At 41.3% G+C, this 23,519-nt stretch overlaps 3 protein-coding genes across 3 annotated transcripts in view; 2 read left to right on the forward strand and 1 right to left on the reverse strand.

Annotated features, from left to right (window-relative positions):
• Positions 1 to 16,857, forward strand: part of LOC118431365 (receptor-type tyrosine-protein phosphatase F-like) — a 22,734-nt gene extending 5,877 nt beyond the window's left edge. Inside the window, exons 8-34 of the mRNA XM_035842497.1 lie at positions 108 to 404; positions 573 to 847; positions 986 to 1,055; positions 1,242 to 1,342; positions 6,039 to 6,246; positions 6,456 to 6,561; positions 6,796 to 6,942; positions 7,296 to 7,485; positions 7,793 to 7,844; positions 8,012 to 8,111; positions 8,589 to 8,755; positions 8,982 to 9,091; positions 9,208 to 9,298; positions 9,798 to 9,874; positions 10,080 to 10,116; positions 10,291 to 10,388; positions 10,626 to 10,763; positions 11,092 to 11,243; positions 11,698 to 11,833; positions 12,127 to 12,276; positions 12,627 to 12,720; positions 13,187 to 13,263; positions 13,721 to 13,855; positions 14,677 to 14,802; positions 15,360 to 15,511; positions 15,728 to 15,863; positions 16,113 to 16,857. Coding sequence (XP_035698390.1) covers positions 108 to 404; positions 573 to 847; positions 986 to 1,055; positions 1,242 to 1,342; positions 6,039 to 6,246; positions 6,456 to 6,561; positions 6,796 to 6,942; positions 7,296 to 7,485; positions 7,793 to 7,844; positions 8,012 to 8,111; positions 8,589 to 8,755; positions 8,982 to 9,091; positions 9,208 to 9,298; positions 9,798 to 9,874; positions 10,080 to 10,116; positions 10,291 to 10,388; positions 10,626 to 10,763; positions 11,092 to 11,243; positions 11,698 to 11,833; positions 12,127 to 12,276; positions 12,627 to 12,720; positions 13,187 to 13,263; positions 13,721 to 13,855; positions 14,677 to 14,802; positions 15,360 to 15,511; positions 15,728 to 15,863; positions 16,113 to 16,187 — 3,497 coding nt within the window. The 3' untranslated portion in view covers positions 16,188 to 16,857. The remainder of the gene's footprint in view (positions 1 to 107; positions 405 to 572; positions 848 to 985; positions 1,056 to 1,241; positions 1,343 to 6,038; positions 6,247 to 6,455; positions 6,562 to 6,795; positions 6,943 to 7,295; positions 7,486 to 7,792; positions 7,845 to 8,011; positions 8,112 to 8,588; positions 8,756 to 8,981; positions 9,092 to 9,207; positions 9,299 to 9,797; positions 9,875 to 10,079; positions 10,117 to 10,290; positions 10,389 to 10,625; positions 10,764 to 11,091; positions 11,244 to 11,697; positions 11,834 to 12,126; positions 12,277 to 12,626; positions 12,721 to 13,186; positions 13,264 to 13,720; positions 13,856 to 14,676; positions 14,803 to 15,359; positions 15,512 to 15,727; positions 15,864 to 16,112) is intronic.
• Positions 16,447 to 21,969, reverse strand: LOC118431425. Its single transcript, XM_035842654.1, has 7 exons — positions 21,757 to 21,969; positions 21,214 to 21,339; positions 18,708 to 18,859; positions 18,299 to 18,527; positions 17,983 to 18,108; positions 17,588 to 17,739; positions 16,447 to 17,149 (listed from the first exon to the last, which is right to left on the reverse strand). The coding sequence occupies exons 1-7, from the start codon at positions 21,857 to 21,859 to the stop codon at positions 16,907 to 16,909; spliced, it is 1,131 nt and encodes a 376-aa protein (XP_035698547.1). The 5' UTR covers positions 21,860 to 21,969; the 3' UTR covers positions 16,447 to 16,906.
• Positions 21,970 to 22,145: 176 nt separating this feature from the next.
• LOC118431447 (small integral membrane protein 15-like) overlaps positions 22,146 to 23,519 on the forward strand; it is a 3,000-nt gene continuing 1,626 nt past the window's right edge. Inside the window, exon 1 of the mRNA XM_035842687.1 lies at positions 22,146 to 22,317. The gene's annotated coding sequence lies outside the window, so the exon portion shown is untranslated. The remainder of the gene's footprint in view (positions 22,318 to 23,519) is intronic.

Genomic DNA, 23,519 nt, shown 5'->3' on the forward strand with positions numbered 1-23,519 from the left:
TTATCAAGTGATAAACTAAATCATACATTTCAGGAAATTTCATGATTACCTTCTCTGTACATGTGATCTCTTCTCTATGATAATGAGTTATTTCATATCTATAACAGCTCCAGGACCGCCCTCTTCACTTCGTCAGACTGCCGTCACTCATGAGTCCCTGACTCTGACATGGCAGGCCCCGTCTCAACCTGGAGTAATAACAGGCTATACCATCCAGTATGGCCTCACTTCAGACTGTACGGAAGCTCAGCTCACCCAAACGGTGAACTCAACGGGAGCGGGTACCTCGTACGACATCCAAAACCTGACCTACTACACCGTGTACACGTTCCGAGTCCGTGGGCACACCAATGGAGGGGCAGGGGACTACAGCGACTGCATCACGGCCAGGACAGCAGAGTTTTGTATGTCTTTGATTGATGTCTTGAGATAGAAATCCATTTTACGTTGAATTCTGTACATTCACAAACTGTAAAATCATTTTTACTTATTCGTTAACAATTGTGAAATTCAGCTATCACAGGTGCTGTCTAAGATCCTTATCGACGAATAATATTTCCCTTTTCTTGCAGATCCTACCAAACCATTGTCTGTGCAATTTTCTGATGCGAACAGCTGCAACTGTGACGCATCAGGTCAGAACAGGACCATCGCACTACAGGTCAGGTGGACACGGCCACAGAGCGTCAACGGGGAACTGTGGGGGTACACGCTGAGACTTCACCATGACAACCAGGTCATCTATGTGACTAACACATCGGCCGCTTTTCAGGGTAACCAGCTGGAGTATGTGATTTCTGGAGACGATGTTGGAGAGCTTCAGCCTGTACAGAACTACTCTATTACGGTACGTGTTAGACAAACAAATTACAATTTCAAATTAGTCTCAGACACAATGTTTCTAGCATACGTTGCATTACAATAGTGTCAAGGCCAGATACGAAACAAGAACATGATCTTAAGGTTGTTTGTATATCCTCTATAGGTTTCCGCCTTCAATAATGTATACAGAGGAGCGAACAGCGATCAGGTACAGGCTCAATCAAGTGATGGCTGTAAGTATACATAGTTTGTTCCGTTTCTTCTGTCGTCTTTCGTCCATACATGTACTGTAACTTCTGGTCATAATACGAGTCCTTCGATTACTACACATAGCTATGTACCAAATTGAATGGTGTGTTTTAGCATTACAGTAATTACAGAAATTTGCAATATGAAATTGATACATATTTCTATTGCAGGTCCATCTGCGCCATCTATTACTTCTCATACTCAAGATGGTATGTGTGGAATAGACTGGACCCCTCCATCCATGTCGACTGGGGATATTACTGGATACTTGGTAAGAAAAGGTTTTGTTTAATTGTTAAGTGAGTATCTATTAATATGTTAAGTTTTATCTATTTGTTAAGTGTGTACCTGCATTTTCTAAGAACAATGATACGATATAAAGAGGGACTAGATTCTTCAACCTATCAATGAATGAATGAATCAGTCAATCTATCAATCAATCAATCATCCGCATCAGAGCTGATGTGTCGCGGCTGTAGAATTCTCTCTCCAGAATCTTAAAAGTCATTGCAGGAGAAAACCAGGCAGAGGTCGGAAGATGGGGGTCGGCCAAATCAACTCAAATTTTTTATGTGTGAAAGGTATGGGGAACTATGGACAGCCATATGATTAAAACCCTCCAGCTATTTTTCGTTATGGCGTTCTGGGGCCCCCCTCTGAGACCCTCCAAAATCAAACTATTGATGACTGAAAATTACTGAAATTGCGATGCCTATTCTGATACTTCTGATTAAGATATGACAAAAAGTTTTATATTCCCATATTTCATGTCTTCTTAAGTTTTACTGACAAAAATTTGAAGATGAAGTATTGAAATTAAGAGGGTGTTACAGGGGGTTACCGGAACCAATAAAAACACGATTTTCAACTCTCTGAATTTCTGTGATATTTAAGGGGCTTGTTCTCCGACAACCAGCAATTTAAATGAATGGTTTTACCTTTACTGTAGAGAGGAATATCTACTAATTGAAAATCAAGCGTCGTCTAATTGGGCCATGTATACCACGAGCCGTGAGCGGGGGGTCTTTATGGGGATTTTCCAGGTTTTTGACTATGTTAAAACAGGTAATAACTGCTCACTATGGGCTAATGGACGGCAACTTTTTGGTGTCCCTGTGTAGGATCATTGCTTAATTGTCAAAAATGCTTCAACTAATTGCAAGTAATTATTGGGGCTCTGTATGGGGGATATAAGACTACTTGAAAATGAATTATGCTGGTTTTACCCACATTTGTTGCTCTGTAAGTGCTCAATATGGGGTAAGTTATGTCATTTATTTGTGTCTCTGTCTTTTTAACCGTCAAAAGAAGCTATAACTAATTACTGCTATTCATTTGGGCTCTGTATGGGGCATATAAGGATATGTGAAATGAAATTAAGCTGCTTTTACACATCTAAGTATCTCTAAGACGTCAATTAGTATAAGTCCCTTACAAAGTGTGCTTTCCCCATGTGATACATAATGAAAAAGGATCTACATGGGGGTTATCAGTATACTCCACATACTATTTACTGCACTGCAGGCCACATGAATGACCGCATACTATGATAGGCAATCTACAACATAGAAACATGACCCTAACAAAGAATTTTAGCTATTACCAAATACGATGTGTAAAAGTATACCAATGGTTTGTTAGTATGCCTGACTGCTCATTTATTCATCACCATAAGGACAGACTAGAAACATTAAGTCTATGAGAAACCTACATTTAGAACCCTATTACAATGGATCATACAGTCTGCAAAATACACAAACGCACTGCTGAAATGCATATTCACAAATGCACACATTCAGTTTTCTTGGACTAGTACAATAAGCTGGATCTGATGTAATTTTTTACCTGCAAAGGGTAAGAGATTACAATTGTGGCTAGGCCTAAAAATTCACATATTTGGAACAGAGTTTCTACACAGTTGTAAAAATCATCTTACAAAACTTTGTCAAATTACAATTAAAATCAACACATCTACATGTGGATAGGATATTCTCTAATGCCTGTATGACTTTCCTTGTCGTAGAACCTGTAATGGGTAGATGGAAATGATCTGTTATGCACTTCAGTTGCTTTAGCTTTATTGATTTGAGACCTTTGGTTTTAGCCAGTTTGCACAAGTTTGTGTCTTCAAACATGACAACATGACTGCAGTCAATACTTAGAATTAAAGTATACACTGTCTTTCAAAGGGCCTGCATGCCACTCGCTTTCCTCATCCATCGCTTCCATGTCAGTGACCACAGATTCTGTGCTTTCTTGCTGTCTTTGTGCTGCTGAAAGTCTTGTAAAATAGCTTGTAATCTGCTTGGCTGTGTGCCACTCGCTGGGCTGGAACAACCGCTTGCCATCAGATTCCCTAACGTGCTGTGCACATCTCGTGGGCCACTTGCACAGCACCAGCTTTCTGCCCAGACGTAGCCCCCGATTGAAAATGTCAGTCAGATAGGCCTAAGTTTTCATCTTGTCTGACATCCATTGGCCGCATTTCCTCGTCCGGATTGCCTAGCCTTCATTGACAACTTGGTATGACGCCCAATCTGGATTCTTCTCCTTGTGACTGTGAGGATAGGCCAGGGCCATGAGTAGGGCTGGATACCGGTACAATACCGGTTTTCCTCATTGCACCGGTCCAGAAAAACCGGACCTGAAAAAAATCGATGGACCGGATGTTGGACCGATTGAAAAATGAACTGATTATATGATCAGGCATCCACACGTTTTCGGGGTTATCGGTCGAGGCCAATAACAAGAGCGAAGCAGAGTACACTCTATAGTAATTTTACCAACTTTTACACTGTCACTCGTACAGAGGTAGTTAGCCTTGTAGGATTTTTAAAACACCAGTGGGAGTCGAATACTACACAATACAGATTTTTTCAGCAAAATGGACCATTGTTTTGCATATCGTCCATTCACAAGTTCTCACATAATGAATCAGGTTCAGGAATGGACCTGGACCTGATCCTCTGGACCTGAGCCGGACCTGGACCTGAATTTTCTGTACTGGTACCCACCCCTAGCCATGAGCAGTCACAGCTTGAGCCCACTGCTTGTTCTGTTGTACAATGTAATAATACTATGTAACGTTGGAATCCCGCTCCAGTTCTTTAAAGTGTTCTCCGACGTCTTCTAGCTTGTTGGCTGAGCTGAAGGCTGTCATATATCCTGGCTCAGGGCAGCAGAACAACGCTGACTTTGACCAACTGCCGATGTTGTGATGTAACTTGTGACTGTGGGGTACCAAACGGTGATGTGTCAGGGTTGGAAGGTCATGTATCTGTGGCACCGTGGCAAAGTTCACCACTTCTCCAACCCCAACACCAAATTTAAAGGCTCTCCAGACTCGTACTAGTATGTCTCAATCAGTTGCAAACAAGAAATTGTTCTATGACTTGATACCTTCCCATTTTTGCCTTGCACTGCTCTTAGTTTGCTTCACCTGTTTGTGTCACCGCAATTCTACAGTCCTCTATGCCTCCATGGAACTCCGACGCTTCTTTCATGTCTTCAACGGTCAAGACATCATGTTTTTCATTGACGTACCGTCTTATGAGTCTTCATTGATGCTATCTTGCGGTCACAAATGTCCTTGCCTCCTGAGGGTCTGAGAAGTCTAAGCGCAGAACTGATATGCTAGTTTTCTGACCGATCGCTGGCAGAGACAACATCAGCAGAGAACAGTGATAGCACCCTTCAATTTCTCAAAAACACTTTTATTAGTAAAAGATTCTCGGACTTGACGGTCTCAAGTACACTTTGCAGAATAGCACAGACAGCTGACCAGTCCTGTCGGCAGTTATTGAAAATGTGGACAAAACACTCCACATCATACTTGCCTTCATCGCCCGTCGTAATTACTGCAGCCATTGGGATCCATAACTCTATACTATAAAGAACATGGGACTTTTAATTCGATGGCTCTTAATTTATAATTCCCCAACCCACCTATCTCACATGCAAAGTATGCGCAGAAGATTGCTGACCGAGTTCTTCTCGCTTCTGCCAGAGTTCTGATGCAATGACGGTTAGAGTATATCATGTACGTGGAGACCTGATAACCCCCATGCAGAGCCTCTTTTATTAAGTACCACATGGTAAATACGTAATCATTATGATTCTGTAAGTACTATGTACTATTTGAGGACTTACAGAGCAACAAATGTGGGTAAAACCAGCATAATTCATTTTCAAGTAGCCTTATATCCCCCATACAGAGCCCCAATAATTACTTGCAATTAGTTGAAGCATTTTTGACAATTAAGCAATGATCCTACACAGGGACACCAAAAAGTTGCCATCCATTAGCCCATATAGTGAGCAGTTATTACCTGTTTTAACATAGTCAAAAACCTGGAAAATCCCCATAAAGACCCCCCGCTCACGGCTCGTGGTATACATGGCCCAATTAGACGACGCTTGATTTTCAATTAGTAGATATTCCTCTCCATAGTAAAGGTAAAACCATTCATTTAAATTGCTGGTTGTCGGAGAACAAGCCCCTTAAATATCACAGAAATTCAGAGAGTTGAAAATTGTGTTTTCGTTGGTTCTGGTAACCCCCTGTAACACCCTCTTAATTTCAATACTTCATCTTCAAATTTTTGTCAGTAAAACTTAAGAAGACATGAAATATGGGAATATAAAACTTTTTGTCATATCTTAATCAGAAGTATCAGAATAGGCATCGCAATTTCAGTAATTTTCAGTCATCGATAGTTTGATTTTGGAGGGTCTCAGAGGGGGGCCCCAGAACGCCATAACGAAAAATAGCTGGAGGGATTTAATCATATGGCTGTTCATAGTTCCCCATACCTATCACACATAAAAAGTTTGAGTTGATTTGGCTGACCCCCATCTTCCGACCTCTGCCTGGTTTTGCCTGGTTTTCTCCTGCAATGACTCTTAAATATTTTCCTGGCGCTTGACTATTAATTGAAGCATTTGCATATTCTGTATTTTGAACACAGGTGACTACAACAGCAACACAGCTGAATTCTCAGTCAGTCTCAGCCGCAGAAGCTGACCCTGTAGGATCCACACATGTACAGAACCTGACATGGACGTCATCACTTGATGTGTTTCCGCCTTACTCCCTGATCCACGTCACCGTCAGAGCCAAGACCTGCGCAGCAGGGGCAAGCAGTGAGGAGAGAACCTGTAGGGTAGAGCGTGTAGGTGAGAAAAATAGGGAGATGCCTGATAGATTATACGTTCTCTCATTATGCACCTTTATCTAAATGAGTCAACCAATAAAGTCGTCCTTCGGTGTTTGACAAGTGCTTCGCTGGCTGGTGTGTAATTCTATTACCAGGTGATCTTATCTTGTGTTTGTAAGTAAATATTGCAGGATCAGGCCTAACTTTACATCGGATTGTGTTTTCCAGAGCCACCTGCGTCCATTCCAGTAGTGAACACTGTAGACCCATCCGCGACGTCAACCTCATTCACTATGACACTTCCGGACATCAGCAGTCGAAACGGACCCATAAGGTATGATTACGTACTTAAAAAAATCGGCGCCAAAATGTTCTACATACTGATTGGTCAGTTTTTAAACTTATGACAGACGTAGCTACGTTCAATAAAGCTGCACCTTCTCGCTACCAATTTTCAGTTCAGTTGATGACATGATCACTTTGTTTAGTTTTCATGCTGAAAAGGTTGTCTTTCCATATTTTACTGTGAACCTTACCAACATGTATCTTGCTCTGACGTACACACCAGTTGCTACCACGTCATCGTGGTCCCTATGGAGGGTGGAGAAAGTCTTGCGCAGCTGAGTACCCGGATGGGAGCTCCTGACGTCATCCTGACCCCAAATGCCCTTCCTCCAGGAAGAACCACTCCGTACATTGCACTGGCATTCTCCGGGTAAGCAAAATGCGGCAACATAGTTTTGTCTGACCACGTTTTTATTGTTTGTTTTATCTGTATGCTAGGGCCAAAATAATGACATTTCAAAAGCATGATTTGATGTTATTCGCAGTAGCTATAGCAAAACCAAAGACTATAGAGTACTTGAATTGAAGTGAATATACCAGTTGTGCTTTCTGCCATGCTGAGTGAATGATCAAACCTGAAAAATTCTTTGCAATTTCTTCTCAGAATTGATCATTTCTTAGCTCTCACAAATCTATATACATAACACACACGGCATACAGATCTGACTATTCCAACCACAATGATGTCGCATGCTAATGACAACTTTACTCTTAACGTCATAGAAACAGCTACGTCAGTGGAGACGTCACGATAGGCAGCGGGGATGAGTGCACGGACCCGTGTTGTCAGGTCGGGGCGGTGGAAGGAGCACAACAGCCGGGCAACCGGCAACTGTCTCCCGGGTCCGCTTATACAGCAACCGTCCGGGCTTACGTTGGTGCTGGGAACAGACGGAAAAGAGCAACATCGCAGGTACAGTGTTCCCTTTGAGATTTAGCGTTTCTTAATTCTGTTCTTGTCAGTATTTAGTACAAATGGGTAGTCCCTAAAGCCATGTAGCCTATAAAACAATTTGTAATATGGTAACGGTGTGCTAGGCATATCGATCTATCGTCAATTTGATCTTAAATCATATGCCCATACTGTTTTAATGATTCACAAATGTATGGTTACATAGCGGGTACTGCGTACAAAACGTTTGAATCTCATTTATTCCACTCTACGTCGTCCAATTTGATTGTAAGACCACGATCAATATAAGTTTTGATATCTTTTTCAGGCACAGAAGTCATCTGCGTACATAACACCTGTCACCACATCAGGTATATCAGGTATGCAAGAATAATTTTGTGTGGGGAGGATGGTGGGGGGTGGGGGTATTATCGTATATTTATTCAAAATCACTTATATATATATTGTATTTGTCTGGTCGTCTCATTTTTGCAATGCATTACCGAGTTCATCATAAGACTACATTATGTTGTCTTTTCTTGCAAAGGCAACCAGGAGCAAGGTTCCCCTGTTGGAGGGATCGTAGGAGGCATAGTGGCAGCTGTGGTGATCATCTCCGCAGCAGTGGTGGGCCTGGTCTTCTACAGGTACACTTCTTGTTACTTGTAATATCCAACTGGCGACGTTATATCAGCAGTGTCAGTATGTCTGAGCTTTAAAAGCACTCTACGACATCATCAAAGTAGAACTCCTAATACCCCCTCACATTAGGCGAAAATCGATCGGACGACGAGTCTGCGAGCTCTAAATTACGAGGAGGCAAGACCCTGCTGCCGACGAAGAAATGTCAGAGTTCCCCCCTTCCTGTCGGGGTCATGCCTCCTCGTAATTTAGAGCTCGCAGACTCGTCGTCCGATCGATTTTCGCCTAATGTGAGGGGGGTATTATGGTAACTTTACATGAATGTTTTGTAAAAAGGATGCAAATAACAATTGAAATCATTTGTAACCGTTATATTATTAGCACAGGGTTAGCTTACCGGACACATTTAGACAGAGAAGGCCTTGTAATTTAGGTGTGTTTAATAAAAGTGAACTATTTCTTCTTGACATTACACCATATAGAAGACGGCAGGCAGCAAAGGAGAATGACCTGGTACCTCCGCCCCTCCCCCCGAGATGGCACGCTGGTGAAGAAGAGGAGATGGGAGTCGTTGGACCCGCTACTCTGGACGACGAAGCGCCTGTCGCCAAGCCTAAGCCGCTACTGAGTATCAAACGAAGAAAATTCAGTGAGTGCAGTGTCTTCTCAAATAAACCATCTGTTTGTGATAGATACATCTTGAGTTGAATCGTTCTGAATTTAGACGACAACCCCCCTTAAACATCAATGCTTCAATTCGATCGAATGAAGAATTGTACAGGGTTCAAAATAGTCAAGTACTTCTGTTAGAAATTTACCGAAGAACATCACTCAACAAATCAAATAGTTTATTGATGATGAGATTTGTCTGCCAGGTTCCAAGAAAGATTTAGACTTCAGACAGCCGATCCCGATTGAGAAACTCGAGAGAGAGTTCAACCGTCGGCACGCACACGACGACCAGCTCTTCACACAGGAATACCAGGTTAGGATTCCTTACTGCAACTTGATTGTGTTTAACTAGTTTTAATAAGAAATTGAAATGTTCATTTACAAGGACTAATTAATTATCCTTTGACAATTTGCATTGTTTCATCCCAGTCACTGCCGGCACCCTTTGGAAGAGAACGCGCGGAGGCATACTACAATCAGGAGAACGCCTCGAGAAACAGGTTCAAAAACATCATCGCGTGTGAGTTGATGTGTTATGCTTTTAAAAACTTGTCGCTTATTATGTCAAGGAATTTTGCACAATGTTTGTATGACCATGTAGCCTTGGTACAATCCCCTGTAGTTATCGTTGGCTCTCCACCTTTAGCAAGATAAGGGATAGATATCAGTAACTACCGAGGATGGTGCTCTTACTAAATATTCATATAAACAATGACAGGCTGATGGACATGATTGTCCTTTCTTTGCCGTTGTTCTCTAATCTCAATCTTCGCTTGTCCACTACTTTCTTTCTTTCTTTCTTTCTTTCTTTTTTCTTTCTTTCTTTCTTTCTTTCTTTCTTTCTTTCTTTCTTTCTTTCTTTCTTTCTTTCTTTCTTTCTTTCTTTCTTTCTTTCTTTCTTTCTTTCTTTCTTTCTTTCTTCTTTATTTCAGGTGTTAAAAAAACACCAAAGATCACAAATACATACATGTACATTAAAACATCTATTACCTACTAAATGTATAACGTCTCTATGACAGATGACAACGGTCTGGTCACGCTGACTCCGATCGAAGGTGTGCCCGGATCTGGCTACATTCATGCTTCATATATTGACGTAAGTTTATCCATTTGTCTTTGTTGTTTTCTTTGCCTGTAAATTCAACAAAGGAAAGTGCTGACTTTAACAAAGTAGTGAAGGTGATATGAAAGAAAACTGTAGGAAATTAGGAAACAATATCATGATATCTCTTGCGTATCAGGCTATTGTGATCAATATCTGCTTTCTGTGATAATTTTTTTTGATCCCATTCGTGGTTTAGGGCTACCGAGAAGAGAGAAAATACATAGCAGCACAAGGTATGTAGTTTATGATTCATTCTAACAATATTAATTTATAGTCAATGTGTCGCCAAACTGTATTAAAGTGAAGCAAAATGTAATTAACGTCTTACGCTGGAATTAAAGTCGAATTTGAAATGCCACTCTACTAAAATTTATTTCATCAGGGCTTTGATTAATTGGTCTTTTCAGGTCCAATGGACAACACTATAGATGACTTCTGGAGGATGATCTGGGAGACTGGCTCAACAGCAATCGTCATGGTAACCAACCTGGAGGAAAAGGGAAAGGTAGGGATAGATACGCATCTTTTGATTAAGATGTAGTAGAGAGAGAGACATACGATGTTAAGATGTAATAAGACATAAGAGGTGATAACGTATACAATGGGCTTATTTCTGACCAAACTGGCATGCCTATTGCAATATCAGTTTAAGTTATCAATATCTTTGAAATGTTTAAGAGCATTACCAGATAGGTAGGGGACACTAGTTTACATTATAGAAACATTTTCTATCCTTTTCTAGAAAAAGTGCAGCCAGTACTGGCCGGACAGTGGTGAACAGCTGTACGCTGCAGACAGTGAGGATGGTGGTATAACCGTGACTTTAGCCGAGACCGTACCGATGGTGGACTACGTCACCAGGGTGCTTCTCATACGTAAGGTATGGATATTGCCAGATGTATACTTAGATAAATGGTTTGCAAGGTCCTCTCACCTACAATATTTCGAAATGGCAAAAAATGGCTAACTGTATTCCGAATAGTAACATGTTTATTACAAATTCTTGCACGAGGGCAAATTGCAAGTAACATAAAATTGGATGGACAAATAGTGTTCAACAGGCGTGTATTCTAATCTAAAAGCTAACTCTAAATTCTTATTGGGTTCGACTTCTCTTTCTTTGAGTGAGTAAAAAGTTCGACTTGGCTTATAAGGTAATTGACATACGACAAATCAAGCTAAATTGAAACATCTGATATTTGTTACAGAGTGATATGAAGTCACGTAAGGTCAGTCACTTCCACTTCACCGGCTGGCCTGACTTCGGGCTGCCCCGGAGCCCCATGGGATTGCTCAAGTTCAGGAAAACTGTGACGTCAACCCTGACAGCTGACAGTAGACCAATCGTCGTCCACTGCAGGTTTGTAAAACGGCTATATGTAAATATGGAATTCATTTGACAACACTAATTACTTAACAAGCCTTCACAAAGTCAGGTAAAAGGCACTGTAAGATTTGAGATAGACGTATAGTGGTGCAAGTACTCTCGAGAAGTAAGCCAACAATTAAGGTTTAATGACCCGTCCCAAGATGTATATGGTGTTATGACGCCTTTGCTATAACCACGGAATAAAACAACCGAGTGAGCGAAGCAAACGAGGTAGTTTTATGAGCATCGACACCTGTGTCGATTCATTCTGACCAATCAGAAGGAGCGATACATGCCGGGCTGGCCGGAATCTATGTGCTATGGTGTCATAACCATCATGGAATGGGGCCTTCTGATTGGTTCACGGCGCCTGGCAATATGATGATACAAATTACCCAACGGATTCTGTAGATTATGGACTAAGCGCTTGTTTTACACTGCACAGTGCCGGAGTAGGCCGAACAGGCACCTTCATCACTATTGACGCCATGTTGGACATGATCAAGGAAGAACAGAAGGTGGACGTGTTCGGGTTCGTGTCAGACATGCGTCAGAACAGGAGCAACATGGTGCAAACGGCGGTAAGGCGACAACTTTCAACTATTTTTCGAAATTTTATAAAGAAAAGAAGCATTATATGCTTTTTCTATCGGTGATCTTGGCTGTATAAAGGTCGGTTGAACAAAATTATAGTTACATCTTTAATCTGCAGATCCACGTTCTAGATAGTGATTTGCATTTGAAAGATTCATAGCTAAGACTGGCGGCCCTCTCAACGCTCCATACCGAAACTTTCTGTCCCATAGCACCAACACTACATAATGCGAAGTGCTTTGGTGTGTAGAATCATTGTGCCTCTCTTCCATTAATTTAGGCCCAGTACGTGTTCATCTTCAAAGCCCTGTTGGAGCAGCACCTGTACGGAGACACGGAGACGGAAGTGACCAACATCCACCGCTACATGCAGAACCTGAGGACGGTGGATCCGGAGACGGGCAAGACTGGTATAGAGGCAGAGTTTCAGGTATTCATTTTTATGATCGTAATAGTGTCATGAATAGCCTGACTAAAATCGCGCCCCTAGCGGCCGGCCCTAAAATTGCCGTCATTAACCCCAGCCAGCGAGCGATTGTGACTAGAATTGTGACTAGATTGTGACTAGATTGTGACAGACTAGAATCATGAACACCCTGTCAATAACGAGATGACTCGATATAACTACATGCTGTAGTTTTCTGAAGATAATGATGTATTTCTTTTCTCAGAAATCATGTATCTTTAATCGGCAAAAGTTGAATTGTGAAATGTAAATTGCCTATCTGGTTGAACTGATCATTTCCTCTATTCTCAACTATGTACATTTCTTTTTTTCAGAAACTGATCCGTATCCCGATAGATAAGGCGAATATGCGGTCAGGAAATCTTCCTGAAAACTTGTCCAAAAACAGGGTACTGCAAGTCCTGCCCTGTAAGTGTTAATCGATATATGTATCTACATCTATATACAGTTTGAAACCTGTTAGTGTCTGTTCATTATATGCATCTACATCTATATACAATTTGGAAACTATGTGGCGAGACAATACACCTTTTTAAATGTGCTGTCAGACTTAAAGGTTGGTAACCACCTATATCGTCCTGGTTAGGGGTTGTTTGAAGACCATGAAATCTTGAAGCAGGTTTATCCACATGATATTGCATCTAGAGTGTCAATAGAGTATAATCAATTCAGCTTTAACAACTTAGTAATGATCTTGGTGGCAAGGTCGAAAAAGTAGTAGTGAATGAAATAACGCAATAGATTGAAAACCCGGATCCTCCTATAAAGCGATTGACACTAGAGCTGATAGATGAAATCGTAACTATTAAGTATAGATCAATCCCAAAACAACATATGCGTGTCCCTCTGCTGACCAGAATCCCCTATTTTCCAGACGACACCTCCCGGGTGATTCTGCAGCCCAAACTGGGTGTGAAGGGAGGCGACTACATCAACGCTTCCTTCATTGACGTGAGTTGCTATTTGCTATTAACAGAAATGCTCTTTATGATCACCTTGTTTCCCGACCCCTATAATGGAGAGTAAACTAGTTTTCTTCTTCTGATACCTTGTCTAAACGTATCCAAGCAATGTCAAGCTGGCAGTTTAGTATACGGGGTTATTGAACTAGTTGAACTGAAAAGTAACCAACACAAAAATTTGACTTACCCAAATGTTCGACTGAACACCAACAGTCTTTGTCAAGGAATGAAGAATCCACTACTGTCGTGACGTCACCTTATGCAGATAGAGCACGTGACTCAGTAAGCAGTGGATCATAAGTTGCAGGAAGTCTAGTATACAGGGTATATCCCAAAGTGGAGCACCGTAAATGTTCAGACATGGCTTGAATCGTTCTTAGCAATACTGGATGATTTCAAAGCAGTTTTCATTAAGGCAGTATAAATTTGTACTCTGGGTGCTAAAGGGTTACCGTCAGAAGGACGCGTACATCGCTACCCAGGGCCCGCTGGACCGGACTGTGGAGGACTTCTGGAGGATGGTGTGGGAGTGGAACTCCTGCTCTATCGTCATGATCACCGGGCTGTGGGAGAAGAGTCAGGTACACTCACAAATGGCAGAATTCATCAAGTTATTAAGCAGAAAATGAATAAATGAACATTTTCATGCCCGTAGCCAGGGGGGGTTCGGGGGGTTCGGAAGAACCCCCCCACATGCTCAAAGGTCCGCTTTTTCACACTCAAAGGTCCACTTTTTTATGCTCAGAGGTCCCCTTTTTCATGTCCAAGATTTTTTTTCAAAGACATGGCTGATTTTCATTAATCACTGATAGACATTTCATTCAATCCTAGTGAGTCTATTGGCAAAATTTGCCCCAGAAAGTGCAGAAAATGGCTTTTTAGAGGGTCCAGATTCAAAATTTCCCCGGACCACCATTGCAACGCCTCCCGCCTTTGGTATCGGACATGGTGAAAATATGTCGGGGGAGTCGGCCTCAAAGACTTATGCCAAAAGCCTTGTGTATTTTAAGAGAAATTCCATTAAACTTAGCCCGAGAAATTTGGCCGTCAAAATGCAGGAAATGGCGTTTCAGAGGGTTCAGATTTCAATTTTTTCCGGGGGAACATGCCCCCGGACCCCCCTAGGCAGCTCACGCCTTCGGCGTGAGTCTCGCGCCCGATGGTCCCACAAGTACTAAAAAGAACCCCCCCAACCAAAATCCTGGCTACGGGCATGATTTAGTCCTAATAATACTACCGGTGTAATAGATTTATAAGAGGCCCAATTCCCTATTTTACCTATTACTGATTAGCGTAGTAAACAATTGTATAGAATAGCAGATAAATCTGAAGAAGCTACTGATGGTTCTCTTGCACATATACGTTCAATGGCTAAAACCCAATGTGTTTCATTGATCCACAGTACAAGTGCGCCATGTACTGGCCTGACGAAGGACTGCAGTCTTATGGAGACCTGACTGTAACCTTAGAGGAGACAACGGGCTTCCCAGAGTACACATTACGTACATTTTCGCTAAGGAGCCATAAGGTATGTGTCATAGAACATTACAGGCTTGATCATGGCTAATAATGGACATGTTATCAAGCACTGTAAAGCATACTTAAGTATCTCTTTGCCTTCGATATAAATGCCTGACAGGTGTTTCCGTTCTTCAATTTATTCAATTTTGTCTATGGATATCTCCAATATTACATCATGAAGAGGATTGGGTCTTATCCATTTGTTATGTTGTGCTTTCCTAAAAACCCTACAGGCGACATGTGGCTAGCAAGTTACTAAAATGTACCTTTGTCAATATGTTGTTGTACTTTAATGCAATTATTAGTTCTATACGAAAGGAGATGTCTTCTTAGGTAAAGGATAGTAGGGACCATAGTTTGTCGTCTCTTTCAGCTTAGCCTATTCATTTCAATTTCAAATTTTAATTTCAAATACGTTTTCAGTCAAAACCGTAATAACTAAGAACTAAATGAATGTCTTAAATAATCAAGTCTTCTCTCTCTCTCTCTCTCTCTCTTTCTCTCTCTCTCTCTCTCTCTCTCTCTCTCTCTCTCTCTCTTTCTCTCTCTCTCTCTCTCTCTCAGGACGACACAAACCGCACAGTACAACAGTTTCACTTCCACGGCTGGCCGGAAGTCGGTATCCCTGACAACGCCGCCGGGATGATCGATCTGATTGGTCAGGTCCAGAAGCAGCAGCAGCACTCTGGCAACGGACCAATCACCGTGCACTGCAGGTTTGTTCATGTAGTTGACCTTTAATGTCAAAATGAGGCGATTTGAAAATGTAGTCTAAACCTCCTTGGCTAGAGATAAACATATACGCATTCGGCGAGTTTTACAATTGTGGAACTTGTTTCAAACAATGGGCGCACACTACATAAGTGTTCCATGCGCATTTTCGCAACTTTGGATTCGCAAATCCCTGGTCTAAATACATTTTTTTGTTGTAGTTCTGGAGCCGGCCGCACGGGAGCGTTCTGTGCCATCAGCACGGTGCTGGAGCGGGTGAAGGCAGAGGGTGTCTGTGACGTCTTCCAAGTCGTGAAGACGCTCCGGCTACAGCGGCCTCACATGGTGCAGACACTGGTAAGTTACGAGTGGATATCTGTCTCTTTGAAACTATAGCTAGGCAAAAATTTTACGTGGCAGACCTCCGCACATTACAAATTTCAAACGTTAGAAAAGGTGGACAAATCAAAGGGCATAAACGTTAGAAACACCTTCAGTAAAAATAGTTTCTTCCTTGTCAATGTAGGATTGGTTAAAATTAAATCAGCAAGGTACTTTTTACGTGCAAGAAGGTAACATTCAATCGTCATTTCTCCTATTCCTCAGGAGCAGTACCAGTTCTGTTACCAGGCTGTTGTGGAGTACCTGGACAGTTTTGACCACTACGCCAACTTCCGCTGAGTGCCCCAGCACCTGATAGGTACTTTGAGCTAAAAGAGACGTGATAACAGGACAGAATGGGAGACCCTTGTAGTGGATTTTACTGATGAATCATTCGATGCAAAGTTTCTCCACAATCAACAGAATGATATGCCTTACTAACACTGTACATATTTTCCGTAACGCTTCCTAAATCATTGAAGATTTTTAAATTACCAGATTATTTTCACACACAGAAATTTTAAATCACAAGAAAACAAAACATTATGTACTCACAAAATTACATGGCTCGATTTGTAAGCCTTGATGTATATATGTATTTTATTCGCTCATAATGAAAATGAAATAATAATTGTATACATTTATAGGCACAGATCCCTGCAGGTTTCCAGGGATGAAGGCGTTTGATAGGGAAAATCTAAAAGAAATATTAGTATTTTTTAAAATCATAAATCATATATTGAAATCAAGAGAATAACTTTGCTCGTTAGTTTTCCTATTGATAACCTTTTTGCTTGAGAAGTTACGACTTTTATCTGGTTGGAAGTTACGGCTACACTAGCGTATTGCTCGTGACAAATGTAATCTTTACGTATGGAAATATCGTTCATATTTTCTAGTAATCAAGTGTCACTGCAAACAGTTGATATGTTAAATGATTTAAGAATTTATCAATAAAAGTTACACCTAATTCTGTGTTTTCGTTGTTCTTGGATGACGTTTACAACAATAACTCGTCTTCAAGTCTGGTCATCACTGCTGGATTCCCCCGAGCTCCCTGCCCCCTCCGCTATCAGCTCGTCCCGCAGCTCCGTCAAGATGGCGCCCAGCAGGTTCTGGCCCCGCCATGTTTTTCTGTTATGTGCCTTCATGTTCTTCTCAGACAGCCCGATCCCCCATTTCCTGTCCCTGGGGCTGGCCTCCACCAGGGTCGTACCTTGGGTAGCAAGCAGCGCCTTCCGAAGATGCGGGTTCTGTGTGAACTGCAAATTAAGAAATAAGTATGGCGTCCATTAGTTACCCATCATCTGAGAAATTGTATGTATCTACGTATTATCTATGTTTATCTATATCTATTCATATCTATATCCATCCATAACTATCTATAGATAGATAGACAGATGATATGTAGAGACAATCAAATAAAGGAGCAGTATACATACATACAAAAAGATATCGGGTTTGAATTGTTACTTTGTTTGACACGTCAGTTTTCATGCGATCTATTGTAAGTTGTCCACTGGCGTTTTATCTTTGACTGAATGTAACAAGTTTGTTTGTTTCACATGTACGAGATGGTGGGTCCCATTGGAAATCAACTTTCAAAAGTTGCAGAGCCACCCACCCGTTTTGAGATGAATAAATAAGTAAAATAAATAAATGAATAAATAAATAAAGGAACAGTAGAATGGATGCTGTACCTTTGCTCTGTTACCCTCTTTCACGACTCTCTGACAGTGAGCGTTCCAGACGTCATCGTTATAGTTGCGCACCTGGCGGCCAAGAGCTTTGATTTGGGGTGGAACATCACACTCCAGAATCTGCTGACCGATTGCATGGTCTTCAAACACCACTGACAAACGCAAAGAAAATACGCACAGATGTAAAAGTATTGTAGTTTCAATTTCATCTCCCCTTCGATTGTAAATACTTTCTTTATCAGAAAGGCAATAATGGCGACGGAATGCTCCCAACTAGACATTCATGTAAACTTTAGAAAAAGACTGACGGATACATACAGTGTACCACTCTAAATGCCAATAAACCAAACTATGTATATAAAATCTACATATGTAGGCGTTGTTCTGTCACGCACCTGCTTTCTGGTACATCATGTACTGTTCTGCACAATTGAACGTGACGTCATCGACCTTGAACTCCGCTGGATGAAACTGGCTGAAGGGCGACTCCTTACGGAAGAAGAACGTGAACTGCTCCTCTTCTAAAAGGTGAGATCAAATAAGATTGATTTCGTTGTAAAGAGGAATACGTCTAAAGATCGAGCACAATCAGCAATACTGCGTTTTGGTACAACATAAAAGGCTAACTGAATTTATTGATTTCAGTCATCATCATGTTGGAATGACCATTCACTTAGAACACGTGACCAACTGGTCCATATATATACTTACCGCTATTTGACTCCTCTGAGCTCCCTGCCATCTCAGTAAGCAGTTCGTCCCTGAGCTCAGTAAGGATGGCTCCGAGCAGGTTCTGTCCTCGCCATGTGCTCCTATTGAAAGCCTTCGGGTTCTTCTCGTGCAAACCGATGCCCCATTTAGTGTCATTGGGGCTGGCTTCCACCAGTGTGGTACCTTTTGTCGCCAGCAGCTTTTTCAGTAGAAGCGGGTTCTGAGTGAACTGGGAAAAATCGTAATCGTAATCTTAGAATTGGTGTCACGAAAAAATCTTTAACATCCGTAAATCACCATGTGTATTATTCATACGGTACCAATTGTCCTGAAGTAAATGAATATAAATGTACTAACAGTTTAAAGTATATTTGTCAAAAGAAACAACTAACATCAATTAATGATGTACCTTTGATCTGTTACCCTCCTTCACGACCCTCTGACAGTGAGCGTTCCAGATGTCATCATCATAGTTGCGCACCTGGCGGCCAAGAGCCTTAATTTCAGGTGGGACATCAGTCTCTAAAATCTGCTGCCCGATTTCATGGTCCTCAAATACCACTGGCAAACACAAAGCAATGTGGGAGCCTTGTACTTTTCATTATATTTCAGCCATACCAGATATGGTATGGTGAAATATATTGTATTCGTAATGTTTCTTTCTTTCTTTCTTTCTTTCTTTCTCCTGTCAAATCTTCAAATCGAATCATCTCCGTCGTTCCGGGACCGAATGACCTGAAATTTGGCACAAGAGTAGAGTGGGTCAATACCGAGGTGCTTTTTTCTCATTTTTTTCATATCTGCCTCTAAAATGATTTTATTGAAGTTTAAAGGTCACGTTTTGACCACAACGGTATATTTTGACCCCCTGTACCATTGAATTACAATGGAATGACCTTAAATTTGGTGTAGATAGGCATTAGATAGTTGGTAAAATGATCCAAGTAAAATTTTTGGCATGAACCAATTTCAAATTATTAATTTCTGCACTTTTCTGAGGGGAAATTGGTTTTCTTTCGGCCTTCTCCCGTGAACTCCCGTGACCCCAGAGCCCACAGGCGCCAGGTGCCAGCGGTCTGGGGAGAGCGAGAGTTAATTACTTTATGGACGCCAGCCAATCAGCGACGAGAAAGGCGAATGCTAGTTAATATTCATAAGCGGGGCCTTGCAATCCCGTTTATACACAAACAGATGCATATTACAGCCTTACAGTGGCCATATGTTACCCTGTGCCCGGTTTGAAATTGTAGTTTGCGAGGATTTGGAGTTCAGACAGGGTCATTTGAGCGGTAGCGGACGGTACGCGTGCATTGAACGTCAGAATACAAGTCTGTGTCGATGAATTTACCAACATTCCGCATGGCACTATCAATCATTTTTGGCAGATTTGACTTTGGGGGTTAGTTGAGACAATCGAGAAAATCTTACTTGGCAGAAAACGCGGGAAAATTGGACAGTTTGCGTTTAGTTTTGATACGTAAGTTTGACAGTGGCGAGAATGCATGTATTTTTTCCCAAACAAATGTAGGTACTTCTAACGTTAGTGTTGTTGTTGTTCTTTTTTGACGTAAACTTTGTACATTCAAATTGTAAGTAACTTTAAACTGCCAGAGTTTGAGCCCAATAAAACACTCTTAGTACCAGAGTATCACCACTGACCTCCGAAAAGAAACCCCCGAACAAGGTAGAAACTCCTATCCTCCTGGTCTCGCACGCTACGAGCAGGAAATTACAACACTCAGACAAGATTACGTCCGATGGCTGATTGCATACAAAGTAAAACAATTTAACAGTGGTATGCAGGGCATATACTTAACAAAGAATTCGAAGGAAAATGAAATATATAGATAAAGCCAAATCAAGTTAACTTGTTGGTCCTGGGATTTTTCAGAAAAGAAATGAAGCGACAGGGTGGTAAAATTCTTGTAAAAATTCGAGACGTGTCCGTTTATGTAATGGCTCATACAAAACAAGAAGATTGAAGTTTTTAGCTTGAAAAAAACAACAATAACAACACACTCCTACTACACAACACCTGCAGCTGCTTGACAATTATTAAAACGTATGCCCTACTTGATTAAAAAAAGTTCAATGCAATAATAAATGTACCCACATCACAAGGAGATTATGACGGTACTTAGACCTAGTTATCGAAGTGGAAATTGTTGAATGGCGTCATGTAATTTCATGATGAAAATCTTCTGAATGGAAGATGCGTTTTTTTTTCACTCTCGGAAAAATAGGAGCTGCCGAAATTCTAAAAGCCAATCAGTTATGCATAGGCGCTCCTGTGGAAGATTATATTCTTCCATATGGGCCCGGTTCATATTGGGCAAGCTCTGTTTTGACCTGGAATCAATTCACAATATTAGTTCTCTTTTGGGGATAACTTACAGTTTAAATATTGCACTTTTGCGCAGGGGTGACTTGGAACAGTCCAATGTTGCGTGGGAATGGGTATGGCTGAAATATGCTGTATTTGCACCCAAGCAAATGTCGGCCTTTCTAGTTGCATTCTCCTTCTCTAACACATGTTACAATTTCGCGATAAAACAATTGGAGACAAACAAAACAAACATTTCCAATCAAGAATTCCTGTTTAAGAATAGAACTAAAATGCATAGTTGAAACAGACTAGGTGTCACGTGATATGTCAGTAATACAAATAAGCAAGGGCGTGTCGGTTTATATAGGATTAACGGCACCATGCCGTACTTCAGTTCATATAGATCAGTGTCCAAAGAGAGATCGTATGCAACTGCCGTTACTATGATGCACCGTTGACCAATGAAAGACACTCGGTAGCTATAAATAGGTTTAGATACCATGTATTACGTTCCGAGTTAAGTGTCTAGTTTGTATCTAAAACAGCTAAGTTATTATAGAACATAATAGATCCTAGTTCTATCACCTACCTGCCTTCTGGTACATCATATACTGTTCGGCACAGCAGTACATGATGTCATCGACCTTAAACCATGACGGATGGAACTGACTGAAGGGTGAATCCTTCAGCCAGAAGAAGGTGAACCTCTCTTTCACTATAAATTGATATACAACAGGACAAGCACTGGTTTACAAATTAAATATCACGAGTGAAATCATGCACAGTGTAATTTTGTGTGTCGATTTCTATATGGTATGATATTTGTCCAGCTAAAGAGAAAAAAAAAAGCAGCTTCTATCAACTAGTTGATCATCAGTTGAGGTCCGTATAGGTCCTATATATGATCATATATAGTTTCGGCTTCCAGTTTCGATGTTTCGTCGTATAAAACAACAACAACGCTGTTTTAGTCCCAGAATTTGCCGAATTCAGCAACTTGAGGTCTTGTTACATATTGGTTAGAAACTGATTGGCGTCTCTGTCTTGGCATTTCTTCGGCATGCATGTAGTACTAGCACTGCACCAATCTGGATCAACCTGGCTTTAATTAATAATATAAACGTACACGTACCTTCGTTCTGTTCGCTTGCTGTTGCCATGGCACTCTGTTCCCTCAAACAGACCCTAGATACAAAGTACGCTGATTTCTTAGATAGGCAGGCTCTCTTGAGCATTAAATACTTCTCAACTGGCTTATATGTTACTTATAGTGCCGTTATTACACGCCCTGTCGTAAGGAATGCTGTTGTATCATTACACAACTGATCGCAACGTTCTGCTTTGCTTTCACTTCCGGCTTTAGGAACGCGCCATATGGAAAAGGGGGTCTTTTATCAAAACATTATGTATCAAAAAGGTACGCACTTTGTGATAATACTGAGATGAATGACACATATTAGCACGAGTAAAGTACACAACTTAATGTAAATTTTGATTGTTTGACATTTTGTCTAAAAGATGGAAAAAGCCAACCTTTGCGATTCTTATAGTGGTTTCTCCCACAATAAAGATGGCGACGCCCTTGTAGTGTTTTGGACGGAAGTTGTACTTTCCCGAAGTTTTCTCTTCCTTCGCTCAAAACTAGAGCGTCTTCACACATCAGCGGGCCGAAAAGCAGTAGGTTACTTTCTTGGTAAGTGACTGCACGAATATTTGTTGGCCTGATGACCGCTTGCTTTTAGTAGCGAGGTTCTTTCCGTGGTCTTCACCTGTCGTCAACTGGTACCGGTGTCGTCTATCGCTTTGTTTACTTTTCATGAATGATTGATACAAGTATCAGTTTTCTGGCAACCTACCTCATCTGATCCTTGCTATTGAAATATTGACTTCATTGTAAAATACATGAGGACAAGGGAAATTATTATAAATAGCTGCCAAAATTATGGTAGGCTACTTCCTGTAGTATGGCCTATGTACTAGTACTAGTAGTAATTTGTGTGAGCCCCCCTCCCCACACACTCCAAGGTGGTTAAACTTTAACTAAGGCGGTTGTTTTTAACCTCCTTGCTTTAACTGAAACTTTGTTTAAAGGGAGATAAACTACTTGGAAACACTATTAAAAATGCAAAAAAATGCAAAAAATATAACCCACTTGTCTATGTGGATAATTTTAATTGTCAACCGCGAAGAACCGATAGTAGTGCAACTGTTCATATCCCTAACACAGGATGTCCCGATGTAGTGGACTCTAAGTCTGTGAATGAGTTCAAATCCAGGTTAGATAAACTGTGGGAGAGCAAAAAGTACAAACGACAAGAGTGAAGTCTGAAGATCAGCAGCTTACAGGGGTTGGATCTGCCTCCATGCCGAGGATGGTATCAAAGTACTAAAAAGTAAAAGTAGACCACTCGTGTAATGCAGCTTTGTCATGGCTAGTGTCTTCATCCAAGCACCCCTAGTCTCTACCAGACTCCGGATCGCTGGAAAAATCGTAGAAATGGAACAAATCAGAGGAGTAAGCCGGCCAGAGGAATATAACCGGCCAGGGAATAGCGCGCGAACAACCTTGAAACGACACTTCGAATTCCCCGGAATAGAAAATAACTTTAATTCTGACGGCATTCCGGCTCACTCTTGCTCTCATGTAAAGGGGACTTAAGCCACGTAGGGATCATGCCCGTAAGTGCCAAAAACGTCTGTGAATTGATAGACAGGGACCTCTTTTTCCAATTGTGACCTAAGAATTACACTCGTTCGCGAAGGGGCTCTGCTGCGGTGCCTCTACCTTTCCCATGTGGTGAAAGTCTGCACCAATCCGTGGCTTGGTCAATCCGCAGTTCGACGGATTCACTTTCCACATGTGAAACGAAATCCTGCCGTGCCTTTGTGGAATTA

The sequence above is a fragment of the Branchiostoma floridae genome, chromosome 15 (assembly GCF_000003815.2).
Source record: "Branchiostoma floridae strain S238N-H82 chromosome 15, Bfl_VNyyK, whole genome shotgun sequence".
NCBI lineage: Eukaryota > Metazoa > Chordata > Leptocardii > Amphioxiformes > Branchiostomatidae > Branchiostoma > Branchiostoma floridae.

Excerpts from the sequence above, each read along its gene's own strand:
- LOC118431425 (XM_035842654.1), bottom strand. The coding sequence starts at position 21,859 with ATGCTCAAGAGAGCCTGCCTATCTAAGAAATCAGCGTACTTTGTATCT. Across the intron at positions 21,340-21,756 it reads AGCAAGCGAACAGAACGAAG|TGAAAGAGAGGTTCACCTTC; the intron begins GTACGTGTACGT and ends ATCAATTTATAG. Across the intron at positions 18,860-21,213 it reads TATGATGTACCAGAAGGCAG|TGGTATTTGAGGACCATGAA; the intron begins GTAGGTGATAGA and ends TGTGTTTGCCAG.